Source organism: Orbicella faveolata, unplaced genomic scaffold, assembly GCF_042242905.1.
Source record: "Orbicella faveolata isolate gen_17 unplaced genomic scaffold, um_ofav_v1 contig_2, whole genome shotgun sequence".
Lineage (NCBI taxonomy): Eukaryota > Metazoa > Cnidaria > Anthozoa > Scleractinia > Merulinidae > Orbicella > Orbicella faveolata.
Window position 1 is genome coordinate 22,682,413 of NW_028301547.1, and position 15,001 is coordinate 22,697,413.

The following is a 15,001-nucleotide window of genomic DNA, read 5'->3' on the forward strand; positions in this document are numbered from 1 at the left end:
GGCATTAGTCTTTTTCGTTTTCTTTCCTTTCTAGGGATGTGTTAGAGTCCGCCAAAATTTTCAGTGGCTACGCCGTTTGCAATCACACAAGAACTTCTTCTTAATTAATTTGTCGTCACATGTTATGCACAAACTGTATATCAATGAAGCAAAATTGTCTCTCTTTTCTACAGTGGTTCATTTTAGTCGAAACTTTCGATAAAAAGGCCAAAAATCTGATCTCCTCATCCAATTAACTAAAGAGAAACTGCAATTCATGAAGGGATAGTATTTTAGTGCTAAAACTAACAGAAGAAGGTTTTTCCAAATAAGGTAAGCGATAACACAACAGATTACCTATATATGGACTGCGGACTCTGGACTCACCAGGTCAAATACCTAACATCAACTCCTCAATTGTTGTGAAAGTGTTGCCTTCCTCTATTTCTAAAAATTTCAATCGACAGTTTTGCCTCCCTCTGTTTCTAAGAATTTCGACTTTCGTTTAAAGCGGTTTATTTACAATTTAGCTTTTGCGTCTTTCCTAACATAATTGAAAATAGCGCTGCTGTACGGTGTTCTCGTGTACTCCATCACTAAGAATTTATCGAAGTCTGTCTCGATATTAACGTTGTCGATTTGAGTTTTGTTGGTGTCATCAGCGACGTCTTCTTTGAAAGCATATAAATATGTTTGGATAATCTTTAGCATCACGCAGGGTAAATGTTCTCAAATACGCAAGAAGAAACCTAGCACATGCGAGTTCGTTCGACACATGTCATTTTCTTGGAATTTCACTTTTCAAGCAAATTGGCTTGCTTTTCCTTTTCCTTCTTGTTTTCCCCAAATTTCAACTCCGCTCTTGACGGCCTTATACCATTTTTGATTATCAAAGGATATGTTGTCTTCACTTCTATCCATCAAAACAACATGCAAGTATTAATGTTTCCTTTCTGTTAGCTAACTCCCAAAACACATATTCTCCAATCTTCCTTTAAAAAAATATTGTTTAATACAGAGCTCTGAGTTGAGAAGCCCCCATCGTCCCCCTTGTCACGAAACGTATTAAAAACGATGTACCAAGTTAGTAGTATAGAAGATGAGGCTGCCAGGACACTTCGTGTCCTCACATTTTCCCCATCTCCATACTACACCGCTGTATGACTTCAATAATGGTGTCAGCACATGACAACATCAAATACAGAATTTTAGCTTCTCGGCAGCGCAGAATAAAAAAAAACTCGAAGAGTTTTTTGTTTCGAGCAGAGGAGGAGAAGCGTTTAAAAATTCAAAGCGCGAAGGTGGGAAGAGTGAGCTTTGCGAGCGATGGAGCGCTTTTCTATGGTTACCATGGTTAATAATGATCCTTTTTGATAATAAAAGTACATGATAATCAATAAATGACGTAAACTATATGTTTCTCAAAATATTTGCATGATCACCAGACAGTAACATCACATTTCTCAGAAAGACAGGAACATATAAAAGGGACTTTCCCGAGGAAACGAGTCATCAAAGTCAACCAATCAAAAGATCACTTTGCGGCTTCACAAATTGTGAAATTTTTCACTGAAACTCAGTTGAATTTGCGTAGTTCATTTGTGAGTTTATGCTCCCTTGAGTTTTTACTTATCGATTAAAAGATTCTGCCATGGTTAATGAACTGGGACATCCAAAATTGAACCATTTACCATCTTTATAAATATTGGATTCACATCCAGGTATCTTTTTCTTTGTCATTTGCTTGTAAGGTGCTTTTGATTTTGTAAACTGTCTTTTGATATTTTTACCTGCTCTCTCAAATGTTTTACCGCGCTAAAAGTCTTTAAAAGCGGGTTTGCTGTCTGGCATTAATGTTTCTGTTGTTCTTTGAATAACATCTATTGCCGTCCCAATGCCCGGTAAATTACCTCCTGTTTGGTTTTTAACAAAACGAGTTTTAACATGAGGACTAATATCACAAATGCTCTTCATCATCGTTCTATTATTTTTAGTTTTAACTAATTGTACATTTTTATTACCAGTTATTTTTTTCTGCTTGACACAATTTGTGTTTTCCATATAGATAAATTATATTATTTAAAAATAATTATCTAAAAGTAATATATAATGAAAACTCCCCATTATTTTTGTAAAAGCTGTCAAATAGAAATTCCAATCGTCTTAAAGGAAGTTCATGAGAATACGGAATATCATAAACACGTCTTGATAAATATGTTAAACAAGGTATAATCAAATTTGATATTGATCAACAGTTGAACAAGTTATAGTTCCCTTTTCTTTATTCATTTATCATATCTCTTCTCAAACTCTGCTTTATTCTCTTTATGCTTCATTGTGAGTTTATGTTTGACTATATATGCTAACAAATAATATTCACAATAATACGGAAAAAACCAACTTCCATATATTGTTATATACAAAATTCGTTGAAAGTTGTTTTTCACTAATGGATGACTTAACAAAGCGTGTTGATACATTGACTTGTTGTTATGATGTTTTATCGTTTTGAAATGCTTTTTTATATCGCTGTAAAAAATGTTGCTGTCGGCAAAATATGCAGAACCAAACTAAGTAATGATATTGTTTAACACATAGTAGTGTTACATATTTTTACCAACATAATAACATTCTCAACTTTGTCCAAAATGACTCTTCTATAAGCAATATAGAACATTTTATCAGGTTATTTTTCTAATCTATAAGAATACACTTCGTGATTTTTGAGTAATTTACCAATAATTGGCTCAATCTTAAAACTAACTGTTTTCTCCATAATATAAATATCTATAAAAAAATAAAATCTAAACCTATAATATGTAATGAGTTCGCAAAGTTCAAGTCAATCAAGTCAAAGTACATGGGAAACATCAGAAAGCTCGCTTACTTCAGTTTCAAATTTAAGCAAAGAAAGCAGTACATGCTCAAGTTCCAGCCGGGATTCTCAATCTTCAGGTGAAGAATGGTCGCCTGATTCTTCGCATTCGACAGATTCTGATTCTGGTTAAATTTATTGTAATGTAATAGTAATGAAATGTAACACAGAAATACACAATGAAATGATCACTATGGAATATAGAGATTGCCCCTTTTGTGATCAAGAATTACAACAACCATCAACAATCTATCTTCCTTGTTGTGAAAAACAAGACATTATCAATAACAAAGGCACAAATGTATGCTGTAATTGTGGTACAGTTAACAATTATGATGTGGCCACTGAATACATTGATTTTCATGAAAGCAAGTACAAGATTGTGAAGAAATCAGTTTAACAAAGAAAATATCATTTAGAAAATGTAATAAATGATATATGCAGTAAGTACAAATTACAAATATCAGCCTGTTATTAACCAAAATATATAAGATTTTCAAAGAAATAGACAAGATACTTCCACAAATTAATGGCAATCGCAAACGTATGATTAACATTAACTTTATTTTGAAACAGTTATTTGAAATATTAAATAAACCACATGAAAATATGCCCATAACGAAGTCTAAAAAGACATTATATATTTATGAGCAATGTTGGAAAAAAATACGAGATATCATTCAACCTTGAACAATTTGTTGTATTGATCTTCAAATTTGACGTATAATGACGCATATCTATTATAATTTCATCGACAACTTTGATGTAGTCTAAAATTCGTTCATCATCGAATTCTAATCCTCTCAGAAACGACCTTATTTCAGTCAATATCTTTTCTTATTTTTTTCTCAAGCATCTGAACAGGCCGGATTACTAAATCCTCGAATTTGATCGGCTAATCATACGCACGTGAGCGGTCCAGCTTTTTACGATACGGCCCACGGGCCGGATTTTTTCTTCGCTGCCTAAATTTCGCCCCTAAAAGTTAGCGGTAATCGTCAATCTTTTACCTTTTTTACACGTTCATCGACGATTAGTCAATTAGTCCATGGGCCAGGGCACGTTCTCGGTACCACTCGGGGTGAGAAAATGTGAGTGATATCTGATGAAAGGTTGTATGAAGGACTTTTCAAATTTACCTGATAGCAATCGTGAAAGAGTAGCTTTCAGTATTTTTTGCGTACTTCTTTTTTTCAAAAATATTGCTGTGACATGGAAACGAAGCTCACATTAAAACAGTTATTTTAAATGCGTTCTTTATTCATAATATTAATAAATTATTACATTGTACAGTAAACAGCTTTTCTTAACATTTTTGGTTAAAAACTAAAATTTATAAGTTGATTTGAAAAAGAAAAACTTAAATGAAACCATGCAGCTCAAAATCGAAAAGCATCATGGGTAACGTCTAAGATGACGGTCTCGCTGCATAGTAAATACTTCAAAGTTCTTGCCAAATTTTCGCAGTTTGAACGCTTTTTATCAAGTAATATAGAGAAACAGGGAACACTTTTTAGGCTCACTGAACAAAATACTTACAAACATTCAAGAGTCTCTGTTCGACTCAAGGAAACTTAACTGATATGTACAGTTTCAATTGTTTTATTCCTAGACCAAACTAAAGACCTGCTTTTAAAACTTGTATTATTCACTGCTCATGTGATGAAAGTCTGCTAATTATTCCTATTTTAAAAAAAGATTCGTCTCTTTGAAATATTTATTGAACGCGGCTACAATTAAGAGTCATGGGCCATTGCTTTATTCATTGGCAGAGAATACTAAGGAAGGAGAAATTCCCCAAGTCATATATCACAGGAAATGCCGTAGTCTTTTTAGCATGAAGCGAGATTAGTTGCAGAGCATTTTTCAAACAACTGCCGCGAAACAGATTTCGAAGTTTAATTTGGAAAGCGAAGGGCAAAGATCTCGTCGGCAAGAGCCAAGCACGAGCAGAACTTGCTCGAAAATAAGACTGCATGTACAAGAACACGCGATCCCTTTGCCTCAGTAGGTTGACTTGTATTTAGATGCTTTAGAAATATTGCTATTGCTGCGGGTGATAGCAGGCTTATTGGCCTTGCTATCGTGATTTGGTAGCAGCTGAGGCGTGTTATCATGGTCGGTGCTTTTGAGATTGTACCTGACCAGATAAAGCGAGCAAGTACACTGACTTGGAAGGCAGTGAACCGGACTCGGATGAAAACCAATTTTTTTTACAGAGAGTCTCAAGCTTATGACAAACTGTTTGAGTTTATTTGATCATATTTATTAAATCCCAGGCTTATTTAGATGGTTGATCTGAGAGAGAATCAGTAATGTCCATGCGATCAATGGGCGCTACTGAAATATCCGAATCAACGAAAAGACGTTTTCGAAGAAAGTTAGAAAACGATTTCGGCGACTTGTTACAAGTTGAAGATCTCCCGAACAATAGTAAAGTTTTTGTTCTTTCCAAAAAATTTTCAAATGCTCAACTGGCCAGAGAGATAGTAACTTTATCTCAGCAATTCGACAACAGGGTTGACTCCGGTGCCTTGTTGGCAACTCTTTTGGGCGAGACGTTATATACGGGATAACTGGAGGAAAACCTTTCAAGCAAATGCTATTACCATACGCAGTAAAAACTTTGCAAACCGCAATGTTGAACTTATACAGATGTTAAGCCGATGTGGGCATGGGATTGCCTATACGCAAATTGAGGAAATAAACACAGCACTGCCTACAAAAAATGGCCTTGACTCCTGATAATGATGTTCCTTTGCCGAAAAATATTCAGGCAACGCTTGCGTGGGATAATATTGATAGAATAGAAGAGACGCTTTATGGCGCAGGAACGTCTCATCGAGTAAATGTTATTGCTGTCTAAGCCAGGCATTTTGGTCCCGGAACCTCCTTCCGCCCCCTGGAACTGAGCAAGCTAGGACAAGGAAAAGAAACATTGATCCTCCAGTAATCTCGCTTGTACCTCCATATAACTCTGGTGATTGCACGGCACGAAGAAGACATAACATTGATGATGTCGATGCTCGAAGGAAGCTGAATCAATCTCTTTAAGGGATTGCTGAAGAGAACCAGCAAATTATCACTTGCCAAGGAGCCAGCCAGAAGAATATGACAGCAGCAGATATGATTCCTCAGCCGTGCGGGCGAATTTTCGACGGAATGGTAATGATCCAGAAGATAAGAGGCGACCAGAAAACATTTGCTGAATTGGCTGACAGTGTGATGTCCATGGTTTTGCATGAAGGAACAGACAGCCAGTGTATTGACGTGGTCTTCGACGTTTACAGAAATAATTCGATCAAAAACCACAAGAGAGAGAAGAGAGGCTCAGAAAGCGGTCATAAAGTCACAAACTTCAAGGCAGACTACAAGATACATCAATGGCGGACATTCTTGTCCAATTCCAAGAATAAATCGCTCCTGAGCAAATCTATTTCAGAAAAGTGGCAAAATGAGACGCACAGAGAGAGGTTCGCTGGAAAGACAATCTTCGTAACGACCGAGGATTACTGCTATGAACTCTCCTCAATCGGAGTAACAGCAGGGGAAGAACTAAGGTCGACGCACGAGGAAGCAGGTACCAGAGTGTTTCTCCATGCAGCACATACAGAGCTGTAGTTATTACGTCTAAGGCTTTTTTTTTTAATTATCGCATGCTTATGGAGTCTTTAACGCCATTGGACTTTGTTGTAGGATATTCTGTGCCAAACAAGGCAAATTTTTATTTATTTATTTTTTTTCATTTTAATTAATTGCTAATTACACTGCTTACAATACAATATCAATGTAGTTACTTACACTACTTACAAAAAAATTATTACGTACGCCACTTACGATACTAACACTTATTCTGTACAATACGCATACTCACGCTACTAACAATACTAATACTTACACTAATTACAATACAACATAGGTAGATTACTTGCGCTACTTACAATTCTAGCACAGCAAGATCATACCAGTTTACTCCTGTCAGTAATATAAATTCCGAATTGCGAATTACAGAAAATATGCATGGTATATATGCGCCTTGTTTCTTTTCTTTTCATTTTTATTTTCGTTTTCAGGGACTAGGGTCAAGCTGTCAAGAGATTACAAAAGAGGCAACAGAGGCTCCCACTTTTTTAAAACGATTGTAGTTGTATTTTTTTCCATTTCATAGATATGTTATAAATACAGTAAGAAATCATTTAGTTTCGGAGAACATTTTTTCTGTCTACATAGCCAAATGTAATATTTAGTATTTAAGCAGCAGAAGTTAATTTGGAGTTTATGTTTAGAGCTCTCCGGCCTTAGACCCAGTGCTGAATCAGGCTCTAAGGGTGTCTCTTTGGCAATGACTTGGCAAGACTGTAGCCATACTTTAAAATTGGTCCAAAAATATTGAGTTTTTGGGCAAGCCCAAAATAAATGTGCAAGTTTCTCTGTTTCTCTTTCGCAGAAAGCACATTTCTCGCTATCGACGAGACCAATTTTTTTCAAGAAGTTGTTTGTTGATATTCTTCTATGAAGAAATTTGAAATTGAAAGTTATAAGTTTTGTGCTCTTTGTACATTGAAAAGCCATTTGGTAAACCTCTTTCCTGTTGAGCTCTTGTTTTGTTTTGAGAGTGACGTCTTCCTGCCACTTTTGTTGACTTTGGTTGGGTGGTTCACATTTTCCTGATACAAGTTTCTTATATACTAGTCTACTAGGTGTTTTGCTTTTTAAAAATTTTGACAAGAAACTTTCATGTTTAATAGTGGTTCTGATGTTATGGGGTATATATCTTTGAAGAAGTTTTATTGAAGAAATGATTCCAAGAAAGGTTAAAGGTCGGGCTGTCACGTCATGTATAGTTTGGAAAGCAGTGAGCGAGAGAAACTTTCCGGAGTCATCCATTAAATGTTCTAATTTTGTTATTCCTTTGAGGAGCCATTCTTTAAAAAACACTGGTCTATTCCCAACTCTTATAAGTGAATTATACCATAAGGGCGATGACCGAAAGTGATAATCTGATACAATCTTTTCTTCATAATTGGCTTCTGACCAGATTTCAAGAATTTCTTTGAAAAAAGGATCCGATACTTTAATAATGTTACGACTGTCTTTTATGTTTAGATTTCCAGTTAGTGTTACTTCACCTCCATATTTTTCAAGTTCTGAGTCAAAAAATCTTTTCCAGCTTCCACAGTTTTCCTTATCTAGATACTTCTTTATCCATGTGGCTTTGAGAGATCTATTAAAGGAAGTTATATCAATCATTTTAATTCCCCCTTCTGAGTAATCAAGGCAAAGTTGACTCGAACCAGCTACCTCTTTGTGCAGATTGTTTCTTTTGTTCAAGGATGTACTCCTTGAGAGCAAACTACCAATTGCAAGCAGCTATTTGGAGAAGTTTACAGAGCTGCCCTTAAGTCCCTTCACTAGTTGGTCAAGGATGGGTTGAAGAGCACTGCAACTTATCAATCAAATGGATGAATGGCAAACGCTCCCCTGCAGTTCTTCTCGAGTTTCTCTCATGTTTTTGTGCAAGATAATGCAAGCTGTCCACGTGCCGACCTGCCTTACAAATGGCCTTAAATTCACCGGTATGTGCCGCCTTCGTGACTGCAACAATAAGGGCCTTAAGTAATGACGACGGCGACGCCACAGACGACGTCCAGTAAAAAATAGTTTTATATTTTACCTTCGAATTTCGCAGCAGTATAGATTTGTTCGGTGCACCTATCCGTCCCAGAACTTACTCAAGCTAAATGCGTAATGCCAGTGTTGAATTCCAAATTAAAATACAAAACATTAGCCGCTGCCGTTCGCGTTCTCCAGAATACGCAGAACCAAGTCATTTCACGTTGTTATTTTGAAGAGGACGGCAAAGAAATGTACAAAGATTTATAACGCACTTGCACAGCCACTGTTTTGGTCATGAAGCCTTTTGTTTGGTAACGTTCTCGTTGCCGTTGCCGTTGCCGTCGTGGTTTGCTTAAGGTCTCTAATTGTTTTGCCCATTAAACCTTTTGTTTGGTGACGTTCTCGTTGCCGTTGCCGTCGTGGTTTTCTTAAACTCCGTAAGAGTGCTGAGGAGGAGGAGATTCTTGATGAACAATGCTCTGATGACGATGAGGATCAGGAAAATTAAGGCATCTTAAATATCAATAGAAATAATCCGTTAAGCTAAATTAAGGAAGATGGTGTTGAAGAAATTGTGAAACTATTACTCCTCCTCGTGAATTTGCCTTCTTTTTATGGCAATGTTTCTCAATTTCTTATAACTTTTTGGGCTTCTCCAGCATAAGGAAGCTTTTCAAAAGTTTTTTTAATTGCATAATGAGTGCTTTGAATCAAGAGGGAAAATGCTTTCCATTTTCAAACACTTTTGTCACATTCTGCTTTAGAATAATAGTGTTTTAACAGCGAAGATAGCGGATCCAAGATGGCCGACAGGTATTAATTGAGAACTACTGTCTTGGTAGCAATTGCATCTCACCAAATCATAAGTTGTGAATCACTTATTTTCTCCTGCTTTCGTTTGGTTAAAATTCTGCGAGATCAACGCATTAAAAAAATACTTAAAAGTTCTTTTCTTGAAATGTAAATATTTTTCAGTGTTGCCATGGAAAAAAAATCCTTAAAGCTCATGTAAGTTTTAACTAAGTGGTTTAAGGTTACAGTATACCTTCGGGTCGGCAATTTTCTTCAAATTTGACTTTTTGGGTCAAAGTAGTGGTCGAAGATTAATCTCGAATTTCTGAAAAAAATTTTTGAAAAAGGCTTAATATTGGCGGAGAAATGGCGGTTTTTCGTTTTCGCCGGAAGTAAAAGTTTACCTCTTGATTGACAGCCCTATGGCGCGTATGCAATCAACCGAGACGATTTTCGCGGGAATTACCTGCACGGATGTCACGAATTGACTTCCCAGTTGATCAGCCTTGCTGTTCCGACTACCAAGCATTCTGGGTATTAGGTGTAACTCTATTGAGTTAGAAGTAAACATAGACCACGTTAAAAACATAAACCAGATCGAAAAAGCGAAAACAGCGAAGAACGAATGAAAATACATCAATGAGTGAAGAAGCAAAAGTTCGCAACGCGGATGAAGCTATAGCTATCGTATAAGGCGGGCAAAAAATTCGCGGTAAGAGAAAAGAAATATTCTGTAAAAATTTTGGAACTTGACAAAAATAACAGGAATGTTGACAGAGACTCTTCTGATGGGTCCGATATCGACGAACCGTCGGACTCAATGAGACCATTTGAAATATTATCCATGCAAAGTTGACCACACAGTTGCTCCACAGCGCTTTCTTTTGTTTGTTTTCTGCGTCCAGCCACTCTAGCGTTCGTATCCTTTTTAGTCTTCCCCATTTTGCCAGACCAGCTTCAAGAAAAACCGAGCTACAGAAAAATTATTTCTCCTCCTTCGGCGCCTTGAGCGCATTGCGAAACACAAGGGTTTTTTAGAGATTCGCGCGTAGATTTCATCAGGAGGTTAACGGTAGTAAACTTTCCCTGCACTGATTGGCTCAATTATCTGAGAACCCAGTTGAAGGCGTTTGTGCGTTCGCTTTGACTTGTAGCTTTCGAAAGGTGATTCGGGCGCTCGCATTTAGTGGTCGTGAAAAATTCGACAATTCATTTTATTTCAAAATTCTTGGTGTACTTTGATAGCCAGCCCTATAAGCTTTAATCTGATATAGGGGTTTAGGTATCTACAGCTTAAACTGCACGCGCTACATCGCTTGCACGCGAGACACCCCTGAAGGTATACGGTAACCTTAAAAACTCATCTGGCAGAAATGTCCATCATTGCACATATAAAGTACCCTTTACCTATGGTTATTGAGCAGGGAAATACTACTTTTAAGCGGTCATTGCTTGTATCCTGATGACTCTGTAGAAATGAGTGACGTCACTTTGTCACGTGATAAATCCTATTAAGCTACTCATTTAGCATTGCTATCATACATAACATGAAACTAGAGTAATTGTAGTTTTCAAAAATATATGGTAGCATTACTCCCCCTGAGTGATACCGAAATGTTATTTTTGGGGGTCTTGGCCCATGGACTAAATTGAGTGTTTTGAAGTTGTTAGAGTTTGCTTGGTGGTTTGTAGCTTGGCACTGTAATGGCGCGTAATCCTGTGTTTCTCTCGCCGTAAAATTTGAGTCAATTTTAGTCGAGTTTACCTCTCTGATCGTTCCTGTATTTAGGGGAATTTCTATGGAATATACTTAACGAATTCCCTCGCTTTCTGCTCTTCAATTTACGGTAGAAAAGTCTGATTTCAAGTGATTTTAAAAACAATGACTGAGAGAAATTGTTTTTGTAGTCAAACTTCAAACCTCGCACGAAATTTCACATCGCAAAACCAATTTTGGAGAACTTAACTGGTGAAATAAATGCAACCAACATAAAGTAGTTCGAAAAAATCTGTTCTTTAATACATCTTTCTTTGTCTACTATCTGACTTACTCGCTCGTTGCCGAGATTTTTTACAAATTGTTAGTAGACGGCGCGGAAGCCAATTCAATGACAAGAGTTGCGTAAACAAACCCATTTGTAATCTGTAAAACCAATTTACTGCAGGAAAAAAAAAAATAAACATGTTATTTATCGGCTTGGGGTCGGTCCGTATAGTGACCTCGGACTTGAAAATGCTGCTCGAGGCCTGCGGCCTCGGGCAGCATTTTCAAGACCCCTAATGACATTTTACTTACATTACCGTTTTTTACGATCCAAATTAAAAATTTTTTATTGATTAAATCTGTATAAGTAGCAGTTTTTGTTTGTGTAGAATCAGCATAAGTAACTAATATTTGATTTCCTGATTGTTTTCTCAATTGTAAACTTATCTGTCCTTTTGGTTGTGCATGAGCAAATGAAAAAGCACAAACCATACCTTGATATATAGTTAATATTTTGATGACAGCAAAAAATGTCCAATTTCCATTCAAATCAATTCCAACATCAAATTGACCAACGAAATCTTTAAAAGCATATGTCAAATTACAATCACTGAATGGTTTGCTACTCGCATTACCACTTAAATCAGTAATAGTCAAATCATCGAAAGATGTCACAGTCAAACCATCTCTTCCAAATTCATCAGCATCTAATGTCCTAGCATAAAACTCAAATATTTGTTATAATAATATGTATGTCAATTCAATACTTTTACAATTTGTCTTTCAACAGCGTCTACTTTTGTTGTCAGTTCAGTAATTTTATTATTCAATTTTGTTTCAGAAAGATTGATTTTGTTTTGCATTTCTGTTCTAAAATCTTGTACAAGACCACTTTCAAATTCATTCAGTTGTTTGATGTTTGCGACATCATTATTTTCGACACCATCTTGAACATTTTTTATCTGATGATTTTTCATATCGATGTTTTCATTAAAGTTAGTAGATTTTAAAAATTCAACAGTAGCTTTGAATATCATTTTCCCATTTCCGAAATAATACAGCTCACCATAAACATCTGAGCTCACATCATTCTGGTTTCCCTCGATTCCATATATAACCAAATGGCCACGCCCCTGAGCTGGACTGTTTGCAATACCCTCACATTTGAAGTCAACGTAGATGTATTCAGGTGGAGTTACATCATATTTATGCAAGTGAATGATGGATCTACTGTATTTAGAAAATAACTTGGTTGATTGTTGAGCGATATTCAATGAAGTAGAAACAACTGACACTGTCACCTGATCCATAACTGATGGAAAAAATTCAATCACCAAAGTGAATTCACCCTTCGGAAGTAGATACATGTTGAAACCCAGTCGAGATGCATACCAGTTTTGTGCTCCTTTTCCCATTCTGAAACTGTAAGCTTTTTTACTGATATCATGACGTTAATCAGAAAAGTCTTTGATGCCATCAACAATGATGTTATTTTCACCTGTTGATTGATTAACATCATCCATAAGGTATTGGAAAACAATTTTTTTGTTAGTTGAGCCGCTGATATGTGACTCATTTATTTTTTTGTTGAAACTATCAGCGTTGTAATCATATCCCCTTTGACTTGGTTTATATACCCAACATTGGTAGGTGACAGCACGTTGTGGGAGTCAGTGGATAAGTTGGTTATTTTATTATTGTTCATATCTAAATCGGCGACCATTTTATTTGAACCATCAAGTAAAAGCGGTTCATTTTCATTTGCTTTGGTTGTGAACTGCTGGTAATGGACTGCATCATTGTTGCTGCTGCCAGGTGCAATGTTTACTATTTTGTTGTTACCCATATCAAGATAAACAGTCATCGAATTTCCACCGTGAATGCTTAATTTTGTGTCCAAACCTTGATCCAATTTTATGGATACTTCTCCTAAAGCTGATTTTGTTCTATTAATATCCGCCTGAAGATCTGAACCGATCTTGTCGACATAAGACTTGTTGGTTTTGTCTGCAATAGCAATATCTTGTTTACTATTTTCAGAATCAACATAAGTTTTTGTAACAGCAACAGTATCAGCATAAACTTTACTGACTAAGGTATTATCATCATATAACCCATCGTAAGATGGTTCTGTATTTTTGATCACATTTCGTCTCAAATCAAAATAATTACCGTCTTTGTCTTTCTTAAGAAATTTGTTGTTCAAATATTCTTTATTAACAGCACTCTTGAGATCTCATTAGATATTCATATTTTGATTATTCGAGATTTTTCGCATATAGATAACATTTATCGAAATACAATAAATTCATTATCATATGAAGCAATGAATTCGTCTTTCCTGAGCCTGATGGGCCACAAATTAGCATCCGAAAGCAACGATCGGGCATAAATTGGTATAACTGCTTATAATTACCAAACAGAAATAGCCACAAGTAGTCGTATAAAGATTTTGAATTCGGTTATTTTGATGCAATAAAGTCGGGTTTTTTCTCTTGGCGTGATTTATAAGCTCTTGAAATGGTGGCATGCCAAAGCTGTCAAAGTAGTTTATTATGTTATCTTTAACATATGTTGTAACCCAGTGAGATCCACTCATATATGAAGGTTCAAGATTGTAAATAAATAATGCTTGCTTTTGGTTGTGAGGTACTGTTTGATCTCTCGACAAAACATCATTGATCGGTATTCTGAGGTATTTAGACCATTCTATTACACCATGGTTGCTTAATGGGATATTTTTGTAAAATTTTAGTTTTATAATATTTGTCCGAGTATTGGAATTGAGTTGAATGGGCTGTTTTTTCCTAACAGCAATCCTTTTCCTCATTTTTTTTTTTCTTCCATAACCCATTGTTTCACCTGGCCAATTACCGATAAATGGTGGTGGTTGATACATATCAATCTGGGGAGCCGAACTACCTTTTGATTTTGGTAATGGTGGCCTTCCAATTTGTGGAGCACCACTACCTTTTTTGAAAAGTTTGCTAACTAAAACAACAGCTATTGGAATACCAATAGAAGAAAGTAAGCTGCCTAAAACTCCACCTGATTGAACTCTTGTTGGTCTTATTGTAAGATTTCCACCAGTCTGGAGAGCGTTTAATATATCTTGTTTCTGTTTTGCAGTTAAAAGATGTTTATAAGCTATCAACTGATTGATTTTATTTGTGGAATCATGAAACCACCTGTTTGACCTCTTCCCGATATTTTCTCAACAACTTGGGAAGCACCTTCTGAAGCCAATCCAGCTAATGCACTCAAGTCAAGCGTTTTTGCTATTTGAGGTGCAAAAGAACGTCCTAAACCTAATATGCTTGTTAAATTGCTACCACCAACTTGCTTTCTGATGTTTGCTTTAGCAAGTTTGATGTCCATACCCTTTCTCATTTTCCTGCTTTTTTTCCTAATCGTTTCACAATATTTGATGAAACGTACAGGGTGTCATTTCCAGTTAGAGCCTCTTTCGAAAGCCTGGGAACAATAGTTTCTCGTTTATGAAATGCACTAGCAAGATTCTTTTTCTGGTTTGGTGATAAATTCACCTTTATTTTAAATAATTGTGTCATATATTATACATGTTATATAAAATTGAAATAATAACTTCTTACACAATAACTAATTCATTACCCACTTTGTCAATCACAACCATTTCTTCGTAAAAGACAATTGCGTGAACATTGAATGCAGCTGCTGGAGCAGCATTTATTTTGTATCTGAAAATTAACTGTTTGGGATCTCTTGTAACTTTTTCT

General features: G+C 36.1%; 2 protein-coding genes across 4 annotated transcripts in view; both read left to right on the forward strand.

Annotated features, from left to right (window-relative positions):
• Positions 1-15,001, forward strand: part of LOC110054934 (uncharacterized) — a 43,227-nt gene that overhangs the window by 3,707 nt on the left and 24,519 nt on the right. The window contains exon 1 of one of the 3 annotated variants that reach the window (XM_089290369.1): positions 14-1,700. The exons of the other annotated variants lie outside the window; for them this stretch is intronic. The gene's annotated coding sequence lies outside the window, so the exon portion shown is untranslated. Of the gene's footprint in view, positions 1-13; positions 1,701-15,001 lie in introns of those variants that run through there. 3 annotated transcript variants of the gene reach the window in all.
• LOC149112479 (uncharacterized) lies at positions 2,063-11,443 on the forward strand. The gene is made up of 2 exons (XM_089290367.1): positions 2,063-6,434; positions 6,928-11,443. Exons 1-2 carry the CDS (start codon positions 5,966-5,968, stop codon positions 7,020-7,022), a joined length of 564 nt encoding a protein of 187 aa, XP_089146493.1. The 5' UTR covers positions 2,063-5,965; the 3' UTR covers positions 7,023-11,443.